Source organism: Pelecanus crispus, chromosome 1 (assembly GCF_030463565.1).
Source record: "Pelecanus crispus isolate bPelCri1 chromosome 1, bPelCri1.pri, whole genome shotgun sequence".
Lineage (NCBI taxonomy): Eukaryota > Metazoa > Chordata > Aves > Pelecaniformes > Pelecanidae > Pelecanus > Pelecanus crispus.
Window position 1 is genome coordinate 168,206,190 of NC_134643.1, and position 12,079 is coordinate 168,218,268.

The 12,079-nt window shown below is 34.0% G+C and overlaps 1 protein-coding gene across 1 annotated transcript in view; it reads left to right on the plus strand.

Moving 5' to 3' along the window:
* Positions 1-12,079, plus strand: part of UGGT2 (UDP-glucose glycoprotein glucosyltransferase 2) — a 95,637-nt gene that overhangs the window by 18,797 nt on the left and 64,761 nt on the right. The window contains exons 7-10 of the mRNA XM_075727799.1: positions 299-383; positions 3,006-3,106; positions 6,248-6,347; positions 10,869-10,929. Of these exons, the coding sequence (XP_075583914.1) occupies positions 299-383; positions 3,006-3,106; positions 6,248-6,347; positions 10,869-10,929 (347 nt within the window). The remainder of the gene's footprint in view (positions 1-298; positions 384-3,005; positions 3,107-6,247; positions 6,348-10,868; positions 10,930-12,079) is intronic.

Genomic DNA, 12,079 nt, shown 5'->3' on the forward strand with positions numbered 1-12,079 from the left:
CAAACAGAAATGGCTATTTTGGGTAGTGAACTATTTAAACATATCAATTTCATTTATATAAAAAACGTTACCATTGGATGAATTATATTTAAAAATTAATTTGAATGTTGCTAAGTTCTGTAAAGTGATTCATTCTGATTCCAAAATAGAAATGCGTAAGTATGAATCTAATTGAAATTATATCTGGGAACGACAACTTTCTGATTGTATGTTTCTGTTAACCTTTTTATAATTCATAAGAACATAATACATCAGTAACTTTCCTGGCTTATGTTGTCTACATGTCCTATGTGTTCAGGAGTGAATGACACAAAAGAAGAAGAGGAGGAGGAGGAGGAGGGGGAGGAAAGTGATGTCCAAGGATTTCTCTTTGGCAAATTAAAGTGAGTTGGTATAAGTTATAATTAAACTTCCGCATCTGTTTCTGGAACCTGAACCAAAATTAAAAAAAAAAAAAAATTATAGAAGTGAGATTTATGTTGGAAGTTACTTTATTTTCCACAGGTGAAAACGCTGATTAATGTGTTTGTGTATGTCTTGTGAATGTAAAGATGCAACAGTTGTTTATTCTGTTCATTTCAATTTATTGCTTTTAGTTTTTGAATTCTCTTAGAATGTATACAGTAAACTGTTTTTAAAGGAAAAAAACTCCCTCCGGGCAACAGTCACAAAAAGTTAGAACACCATGTTTTCATGTTTGTATCTACAGTAAATTGTTGCTGCTACTTCTGTTTTCAGATAATTAGAATCAAAATGTTGGTTTTCAAAATGCAAGTAGTAGCAGAACAAATCCAAACCCATGTGTTGTAGCTACATAAGGTGTATTTAAGATGGATAATCATTCATTTCTTAGAGTTAAGGAGTGGTATTTCTTGGAAGATATGCTTATTGTAAACATGGAATTCGTGCATTTGCGTTCTGTTCTAGCAGGAGCTCTTTTATCTCCACGTTACAATCTGTTAGATGAAAATGGATGCTTCCCTATTGAGGGCTCCTTGCAGTCCTCCATTGATGGATTAATTTCATGGTTGCAGTCATGCAAAGTGCTTCCCCTTTTCCTGTAACAGATCCATGCAATGAATCATAAATGCTGTGTTTTTTCTACAACAAGAAACTCAAGAGTGTGGGTCTTCTCTAGTGTCATTCTCTCATTATTTAAAGCAAAAAGTAAACTTGTTTGTAGATACTCTCACCAAGCTGTAAGTCATCTCAGAGTTTGGAGCTGCTAATGCTGTCTAAATTCTTGAGAGCCCATCCCCTTTCTGCCTTTTTTAAAGTAAACACATTGAGATAGAAGTGCACCCACATGGGCAGGCTTCCTTGTTGTTTCACTTATGTATTAGAGACCTTCCACAGCAGGTAATATCAAATGCTTATGTCATATCTTTATCTGAGCTTTTTGTCTTCTGGGATTGCACCAGGTTTAGCTATACTTGGGTTCTTGATGTTGCACTGTGACCAATTTGTGAAGCTGTCAGATAATTACTCAGACTTTTTGATGTTGTTTCTAGACTCATATTTTTTTCTTCTCCTTTTCATACTGGAGATGAGATGTTTCAGTAATCTGTAAATTGTCCCTCAGTTTTAGCCATGTCAAAGGTTATACTTTTCTCAGCTGTGAAATAGTTACGAATGTAAGCAGAATACATAAAATCCTAGAAATATAACTATTTGATTGTGCAAATTAACATAATTCAATCCCACATCATGATACGTATCCAGAGAAGGGTAGCTTTTTTTTCAGTTGGCTTTATGTGTGTTTGATTTTGTGCCTACATTGACCGTAGCATAAGTGAACAAGACAAATGAGGGACCAAGCATCAATAATAGATCTCAGATGTGGCTTGTGGCTAGGTCTTATTTGTCAGTTGTCTTCCATTCACAGAAGAATTGATGGTCTGAACGGAAAAAAAAATACGTATATCATCAAGGTAAATTTGCAAAGAAGGCAGTAAAAACAGTAATTAAAGAGCTCAATACTAGTTAAGAGTTTGCTACTTCATAGAGGGATTTCTAAAAGTACGAACTATGTTTGTAATTTCTAGGTCTATGTTAAAAGTAAGAAAAAAAGGAATTTTCTGTCTTTGCTTCCCTTTTCAGCTGAGTATGCTTTCTTTGAGGAACCTGGACTATATTTTAATTCCAGAACATCAGTTTCATCAGTGATATTTTTCTTTTTCTATAAAGAACCATGGTTAATATCATGCAACAGCTGAAAAATGAGGAGGGAGGGATTCCTTGTGAAACTTCTTAATATCTAAAATAAAATACGAAACATTACAGAACTTAAAGTCTTAATGCTTTTGATGTCTGTTTTTTAGCTACTTTTTTCTTCTTGTTCAATACTTCTAAGAGAAGAATTTTTAGAAATGTGATGGAGATTGTTTGACATTCAAGGGTGTCTTGTAGCAGGCTGAAGTCTTTGCCCTCAAAACTTCTTGGCCCAATTATGTTTTCAAAAAAAAATAGCCACGCTTTTGGGCACCATGCTCTTCTTCAGGTCTAACTAGTGATTTGTGTGCTCAGTACCATGATTTCGTAAGTGATGTTGATTTATAAAAGATGTTCTCAACATTGTCTTGCCTGTGTCTTTTGTAGGTAATACAACAAACTCTGTGTACAGTTACAGTTAATCTATAGTACAGTTAGTATGCAGTTAGGTATACATTATGCTATAGTGAATTAACTATACAGTTACCTGTATTGTGTATTAATACTATTTAATCTTTGAGTTCATTTATTGCATCAAAATTTATGTGACAGGGTTTGAGACAGATCACTACAAAACAATTGAACTCCTTCTTGTAAGTAACTGGTTTTTAGTCCTCAGAAATCACTTCTTCTCACCCCAAATCCTCATTTTTGTTTTAAGAATGAATTAAAATTTCAAATCTTGCTTGTTACCCTAAAGATACAGTATTAGCTGTGAGCAATACTGTGGATAAAAGCAGATATTGATGGATGTCATTGATTTTGCCTTTTTAAAAAATAATATTTTCTTGTAGACAGATGCATCCTGATCTGAAAAATAATCTGAAAGAGTTTAAAAAACATCTAGTTGAAACTACTAACAACATGGAACCACTGAAGGTTTGGGAGCTACAGGGTATGTATTGCATTTTTCTGAATTAACACAGTACTCTTTAATTTTCCTTTGTTATGCTGATGTATCAATATTGTGATAGAGAGACATGATTTCATAAAAAGGCAGTATTATATCAAGTATTTAAAAAGAATGTGTTGGTATCTTGTTCTAGTATTATATGCTAGAAATTAAAGGAGCATTGAAGTAATTTTATAAGATGGAGAATCATAACTAGCTTTACTCATTTTAAAGGCAGAAGTTACATTGCCTGGTTTTCTGCCTGATGTCTTATCTCAGATGTTAAATTTAGTTTCAGATATTTTTTTGAGAGGTCAGGCAAAAAATACCATTTTGATACAACTATTGAGTTGGGACAAAATATAGGTTAAGACAGTTTGTTTAGTTTATAAATTCTAACTTTTACCAGTGTACTGGAGTTCACGTTGATACATTTTTTTAATATAACATCAAATAGAAGAACATGCTTTTAAAAGCTTTCCTGTGGAAAAGGAGAACAAATATGTAGAAGTTGATTTCTAATCAGCTTCTGTGCAGATGACCTGTAGGACATTCTGTAGCATAAATGGAATTATAAATCACTCTAAAATAGGCCCCTAAAATGTCATGACACTCAAGTTTAGGCAACTAAATTTTGCCTGTTACATTCTTCAGTGTTAGAGGACAACCTGATCAAAACTGATTTGCCTTTATACTAGTGCAATGAAGGAGTCTGAGCAACCATCTGAACTTCAGTTTCTTTTGACTGTTATGGAGCTTGCTAGCAGCATCCAGTCTGAAACTATTTGAGATAACTGCAGTTCACTTGCAGTCTTTTATCAATGAAGTCCCCTTCAGCTGCAGGATTTATCTTGGTCCAAAATTTTAAAAAATTGAAAAACATTACATTTCAGTTCTCCTGAGAAATCTACTGTGCAAATAAAAAGAAAATTCTCTTTTTTGTCTATTTAATTTTTTTTTTTATGTGATTGAATAGCGGTCTGTTGAAACTTTGATCCCTTTAGTGTCTACCTTCAAAAGCCAGAACAAGGTCTCTCTTTTTTGGTGGTCTCTTCTGCGGTCTCATGACTTATATAAATGAAAAATTAAATTGGTGCTGCTCCCCAGGCAACCAGTTCATACAGTGTTGAAAGTAGTTAAGCGTTGGGATGCTGTTTGTCCAGTGCCAGGAAGACTGGTACTGGCTTGTGATAAGTATATTCAGGGCCTTTTCAGACAGGGGCTCTCCAGCCCCTCTTTGTATGGTGCAGTTGTTTTGGTACTCGTACTCCTGACGTGACTGGGTGCTTTCTCTAGTTCATTCTTAATGACTAACTACAGTGGCTGAGTTAATGGCTCAGCTACTCTCTGATTTCCTTTAATTAGCTTCCAAGTAAAAATTTAACTAAATTTAACCAAAACTCCTTCAGCTATAGGGCATACTTCTATTTATAAATTACCTTAAACGCCATTCAAGAGTTGTCTTTCAAGAGCCTTTATGTTTTAGGTAAGTAATTAGGTTTACTGTTCATAGTGAAAAATGGTGCACAGAGTACCAGTGTGGTATTCCCTTTAATAACTCATTCTTTTATCTGTGTGAACTGCCGCTTGATCTCTAGTGCTTTGTTAGTTTTCAAAGCATACATTGAGATCTGCTTTAAGCTTAGGATCATCTTTTCCTCAAGGTGCCCTACACTGTTCTCTCAGCAAAGGGAGCTCTGTAAGTGACAGTCCCTGACCAGAGATAACCAGGAAGGTAAAAAGACACGTCAGTTTGCCTCAGTGGGATTTGAATATTCGTACTCTAGCTGTTCAGCATAAAATGGAAATAATTAATAATTTGTGAAAGATTTTGAATCCTAAGCGCACAGCAGGTAAGGCATTGCTGTCTGTAATAAGAGCAGCAATTGGGTATTTCGTCACCTGATCACAGCTTATGTGGCTGTTGAAAGGGATCTGAAACATTCTTTTAAAAAAGTGATCTCTTTATACTTTTTGTTAAAAGTATTAAGAAATACCAAGTTAATACTCCACCTCTCAGACTCACCTTTTTTTCCAGCCAAGATGTACTTTATCAGGCTAATCTAGGAATGTATGCTATTCACTTTGTTTCATTTTTCTTCAGCCTTTTTTTTTTTTTTTAATTCCTAATTGCTCCAAAAAGATGGTGTGAAGTTCTACTAGGCAGCATCTTCTATAACTTTCTGCCCAGCACTTTTTACTATATGTGGCATCAGCTTCCCTCAAACTGAATAACACGAGGCCTTCAGTTTCTGCTCAAATGTCTTAACTAGCAGATTATGAGGAAAAAGTGTCATTGCCCTGAGGTAGTTAGGCAGATTGTACCCAAAGTACATGGAAGCACCTAGTGTATTTGTTGCCTTACCCTGTTGGTACCAAATTTGGATTTTCCCCGGTCTCGTGCCAAGATTTGTCACTCCCAAGTTAGGCACCAGAGAGGCTAAATCAATTCCATTGTTGTTCTTCCAGTGGATAGGCAAATGAATTATAAACTGTCCTGATATATGAAAATTTACTAAACTCTGAAAAAATACCTAGAGAAAAAAAATGAGATCCCTTTAAAAACTGTGCTAGACACTTAGGAGAACTGAAATTTGACAGTAGATTGGCCTTTCTTTCGTGAGTCTCTGATTTCTCTTCCTGTAAAATTGCTGCTACCCTTGAAAATTGTACACCTCACAGGTTCAATACAGCCTGCTACATTTCATATATCTGTTTGCTGAAAATCTTGTGAAGTCCTGGAGCTGGAAAGATCTTATTCTTTACTGCAGTTATGGGTGTCTGTGGGTTGGTCTGTATCTAGGTTTGAGCATGATACCCTTGTAATACTGGCATAATGCCACGTGATGAATTGTCTGGTTTTTTCAGTGTGTTATTGTAAACTTAGAAATTACATGTACAATATGTATGCTCAAGACAGCACAGCAGAATTCTGTAGGAAAGCCTGAATTTGGTATTTCCAACTTTTAAGTGCCCATCTTTTCGACCTTAATAATGTTACTTCATAATTTTTTATAATGTATAATTGAAACATAAAAAATATGAATAGTGAAAGTGTGCATGCAGAACAGTTTTCTGATTGTAAGCAGTATTGATTGAGAGTGTTATTTCCAGTGATTTTTTTTTTTTTTTTGCCCCCGCTAGATCTTAGTTTTCAAGCAGCTGCTCGAATTATGTCTACCCCTGTTTATGATGCCTTAAAGGTAATGAAAGACATAGCTCAGAACTTCCCAATAAGAGCCAGGTATGATACTTAAGCTTGTTTTTCAAATACTGTTTTTATGTTTGAATTTGAATTTAATGACAGTAATACAGATTTATGTACAAATCCTGCAGTCATATAGTCATGTTTTTCCGCTTGCTAGATGGATTCCAGGCAGTTGCATCGAGTAGAAAGTAACTCCTGGGAGAGCTCATGATCGCTTTCTGAAATGTTTCCTGTCTGGTGCAGGAGATGCCATGAAGGCATCCTAATCCTTCAGGCACTTATGGTTGAATGCCTCCCAGCTTTTACTGGAATTGTATTTTCCCAGGTGGAAAATTCTGTTGAATGAATAGCGGATCTACTCACAGTAGGAAGAGGCAAAATTCTATTAATAAATTTTGTAGAGGATCTACCCGCACTGGTTCTAAGCACAACATTGCTGAAAAGATTGGGCCCTGGCTACTGTATGTTAGTGTCCTTACTGGGGAAGATCTGTCTCCCATAACAGATTACTTCATAAAAGATCAAGATAAATATTAAATAAATTAATAATGTTTTCCTCTGTACTAATATTAAAAATTGTTCTTCCTGTAAGCCAATTGTATTGTAATTGAGAAAAGCATTTCTTTATATTTAGTAAGTTCTTCATGTAATCCTATCAGCAATATTTGCTTGAATTACTGAATTAAATATGATGCTAAATGGGATTCTTAACTCAGTGTGCTTCACATTTTACAACTCTTGTTTAATTATCACAGTGTTTCATTGTCATCTCTGATTTTCTGTTAGAGGAAATCTACACTGTAATAGAAAAACTACCTTTGTAACATCTTGTTTCAAGGAAGAAAAATAACTTTTAAAATGCCTGAAATACCGTGTAGTTGTGGCATTAGAGCACAATTTACCTGCTCTTCAAACATTTTATTTTTATGGGTAAAAGTATAAGAAGACTTTAGAGTTATTAAAAGGTGAATTGCAGTTCCTGTCCTGTATGATTTATTCTAATATGCTAATCTAGCATGTTATTTTTAATATGAGAGATTAGAAATATTTAAATAATTTAAAGTTAGTAGGTCTACATTGACATCAAACTTAAATCAAAGGGGCATTGTGTCAAAGAAGTGCACAAAATATATTTCCTTAATAGTCTAATCATGCTTAACCTGCTGAGTCAAAAAATACTAGTTTGGAAAACAAAACCCTAGAATAAGCAGGAAATAAAAAGATACTGCTTAATCACTTCAGATAACTGATCATTATAATAGTAATATTTTAAAATTGTTTAAATTTCACACAGATATGAAAACAACCATTTTTTAATTATGCAAATTTTGGTTTGAAAAGGCTGTATAAAAATTTTAGAACTATAGTTATGAAAAAAAAAAATTAAATATTATATGTTCCTTAAAAATGGAGGGGTTCCTTACACCATAAAAAATAAATACACCGTTCCTCTGGAACTTTCTTTCACTTCCTAGTTTATAACCTGCATTTTTGTGTCTCAGTGTTTCCCATTGAAATGGTTAGTCTGAGGTAGATTTTAGAAAATGTCATCAGATGTAGAGAATGTAACAACTGATATATGTCATGGCAACGTTTTGGTAATTCATTTTATAGGGTATTTTTCATCTTTGTTTTGTTGTATACATGTCATAATTATCTGTTATTTAAGAATGCTGTAATAAGAATTATAATACTCTGTTTCTTGCTATTAATTTATCATTCATGAATGTTAACATTATGAATATGTGAAAAGTTTCCTTTTTTCCCCTGATATGCAGTACTACATAGCTACATGTTCTTCCAGGTAAGAATAAAGATGCATAAAATTATATGACAGAAAATATTACAACCTTAAGGTCATACAAGAATATTTCTGCATCATGTAGAATGATAAATAGTATCCATTTACTTTCAGACAGTAAAGTGTTTCTCTTTAGTGAGTCCTTGACACTTAATATTTAGAAAAATATGCATAAAACTTTGTGAAGCTCTGAACAAATTGAACAAATGAGTGAACTCAAAATGAATGCATATCTTTCACAGGTACTTTTACACTTGTTACCTCAAATTCCTAGGGTGTCCTTCTCAAGGATCGACCATCACACTTTCTCCTTGCTAGAATCCTGCATCATCAACTGCCGTGTATAGACAAGGAGCTAGTTAACGATTCTTTAATGTATTGCTTTCTTATTAACAAAAAAGCTATCAGTAAAGCTTACCTGATACGTATTTTACTTCCTTGCTAATGTTCTCCTTTCTGCTTTTTTATTATTTTCACATTCTTTTTTTTATGTTTCTGCCTTATTACTCTAAGCTATTTGGAAAGATTTAGGTTGTACTTTTTATCTGTGCAATTTTGATCACCTGTGTATGCAGAATGAAGCATTGATTCCGAGAGTTGCAGGCCCTACTACTATTTATGTTGAGTTTAGCAAGATAAAAATCAGAGCTTTTTTTTCCCTAAAGTATTTTTTTCTTCAGGACTCTCTAAAACTATTGCTATGAAGTCAGAATAATAGTTGTGGTAGTACTGCCACACATTAAATTTCCACCTTGCTATGGAGCCCTTCTGTTAAGTAGCTGTTTTGCTTGTTGGCTAAGTAAATTCTCAGTAATAATTCCCATCAATTACAGATGTTCTTTGAATGAGAAAAGTTCTGTAGTGTTCCTGAATTATGTCTGTTGCTGGTAGAAGGTAGCTTAAAGCAGTGTCCTACATAGTCAGCTTTCGAGACTTCTGACTTGATAGTGTTTTTTCCTAATCCTTCTCCATTTTTCCAAATTTAAATTTGGCTGCAGGTATTCTTTTCTTTGGACTTACAGTTTCTTTTATTTTTTTTAAAATCTTAATCAGCAGTCTTTATTTTTCAACAGAAATGTTTCTTGGTTTCTGTTCTACAATTTTTATTTCAAAACGAGTGAACGCAGAAAGTAGTGCAGTATGACACATTTATTCAGTATTGAATACACTTACTACATTTTTTATGTGCATAGAGAGTACCTAGCAGTATGATTATGAAAGCTTTATGAGAAAGAGTTTAGATTAGTTAAACAATAATAAGCAAGTCATTAAGCTCATCCTCCAATGACTACTGATAATAATATATTTGAATCATGTTGACTGTTTTTTAGTGCTGGCTTTGACATCACAGTTTGAGTAACACTTTTCTCATTTTGAGCCAAGGAAAGCCCACCAAGTATGGGCTGGTATAAATACAGCTCCTTCTTGATCCTCTTTTGCCCTTTCATCACGTGGCCCAGAAGGGATTCATGGTGACAAAAATAATCTGCCAGAATATTTAGAGGGGGTGAATGGAAAAAGGGTATTTAGCTGTGATGAATTGTGTAATATTTATAAACAAAGCTTGGAAATCATATTGTTTGCCCTTAACAAGTAGTCTCTTTGATCACCTGGAAAGCTTGAATATTTGTTTAAAGTAAACTGATTTTGTGTCTTATTTCTGACATATTCTGAAAAATGTGGTATTTACTAGCAAGATCTATTCTAAATCAGTTTCTTTTGGGGGGAGGGGAGTTGAGGATTTATACTATTAAATAACAGCTTTATTATCCATAAGTATTTAAGTTGGCTTAGTAGAATCATTCTCAGTTTTAGTTAACTTTCAGGTTTAAGATGACTCCACTTTTTCTTAAAGCACCATACAGATTTGCTAAAACATGTGCAATCATGTTTTGAAGAAAATATTTATGTAGGCAACTACAGTATTTGTTTTGGCATTTATTGGGAGAATCAGGTTTAGGTTAATGTGGTTTAGGGTTTCTTAAAACATGGAGAGATTAATTTGCCTTTGGCAGTATTTTATGATAGCCTAGTAATTATAAACCTCACATACAATACATTGTGGTAGATGTTCTTGAAATGTTCTTGAAACATTTCAATGTTCTTGAAAGGCAAAAAAAGGCAATGTTCTTGAAAGGCAAAAAAAATCAATGGATTATCTTCTAAAGGTAGAATAAGTAAGGAAACTAAAATTTTGACTGTCTGTAAATACTTAACATTTCCAAGGGTCTCAATCTGTAAATCTCTTTTCTAATCTCAGCTAATTTTGAAGTGGTCATTCTTTGCATATTGTCCTTCTCTTTGGCCAAAACATCGAGTTGTATCCTTGGCCGCCTGCGCTGTAATGTTGCGTAGCATGGAGTTAGTAACATTAACTTAAAATATACAAATATGACATTTATTTAGGTAATAATTTAGATGATTAAACAACTTTTTTATAATATACATGCTATTTTCCAGAAAAAAACCAAGAGGAAAGAGTGAGAGTGCTCTCACTATCAGCAAATATGCTGATAATGTTACTTCAACAAAATGTAGCAAATTTGAAACCTGGGTTTACTAGAGTAGCACAGAACAAAATACTTGTTTTGAAAATAAAATATTTATGACACTGCTTTACTCTTCTTTTTAAGTTTTAATTACAGCATTCTTCAATTACAGTGCATTGGATATGGTATTAAAATAAATATTTCACATTATTTAATGCATGTTTAAAAATATAGTGGTTGAGTGATACCAATATTTTACTTTTACAGATCACTGACCAGAGTGCCTGTAGACAAGAAAATGAGAAAAGAAATAGAAGAAAATCAGAAGGTTTGTTTTTATTTCTGTAAGAGGACATTTTAGTTACTATCATATTACTGATTTTTGAGATTTTTATTAGTGTAGCAACATTCACGTGGTTTCTATCAGAGAAAAAAAGCTAATTGTTCTAAACATCTTTTACTAAATAAATAACATTGAAATACTCAGTTCAAATGTTTTACTTTCTGATGTTGGTGGTACCTTTTCCCTTCCCTCTTTTCATTTTACAGAATTAGGCAAGGACAGACAATTTTTATGGAGCGTTGCGTTGAGTCATAAATTGTGTGCTGTGAAAGCAGAATAGTTATCAGTTAATTTTTCTAGAGCTTTGGTGTTGAATCTAGGCCTGCTGCTTATATTATGGTAAGCACGTGCTAGCTTTGAGCTTTCTGTGCTTTCAGAATCATGCATGCAACTATTCTGCAAGGTATTTTGACCGTTGTCTAAGGTGGATGGTGGTTTTATTTTCATCCTTGATGCACTGCATCTTTTGTGCCTTGTAGCTTATGAGGAGTCATTTTTTATGTGATTTTGACTGATCCCAGATGTATCCCAAGATGCCACTTTGCGTTTGTCAGGTCATGACATCTGTTGTATTTTCTGTCTCAGAGCTTGGATTTTTTTTTTCTTTTTTCCCCAAGTTGAGTGTTAAAATTAACCGTTAGCCACCGTGCTTTTAGGACTGGTCAGTTGAAATGACATCCATAGCACTGCCCTTAATCTTGATCTTCAGAACATATATTTTCATGTGGTGTTAAGACTGACTAACCACTGTGGTGGAAGGCATTTATTTCTTGCTTATGGCGCTCCTGTACTTTTGCAACTTTTCCATGTATCATTTTGCTTTGTATCCATTCAGGCCTTTTCCTCTTGCCTTGCCAAGATTAGTGTCTCCAGGGGAATGCCTTTCCAGTTTCTTCCACCTTCCAAAACAGTAAAAGTGTACAATGTTCCTGTTGCACCGATGCAGCCTTCTCATAAAAAGCTGTCATCTCAGTTGTAGCAAAAATTTCACATAAATATGTTAGAGCTCTCCACCATGCAATACTAATGTAATGCTTTCCAGTCTTGGGTATTTCCTGCCCAAACAGCGACAGGCTCAAGTGTTACATCCTTGTAATGGTTATGCAAACCATTGTATAGGGCTTTTTTTGTCCAT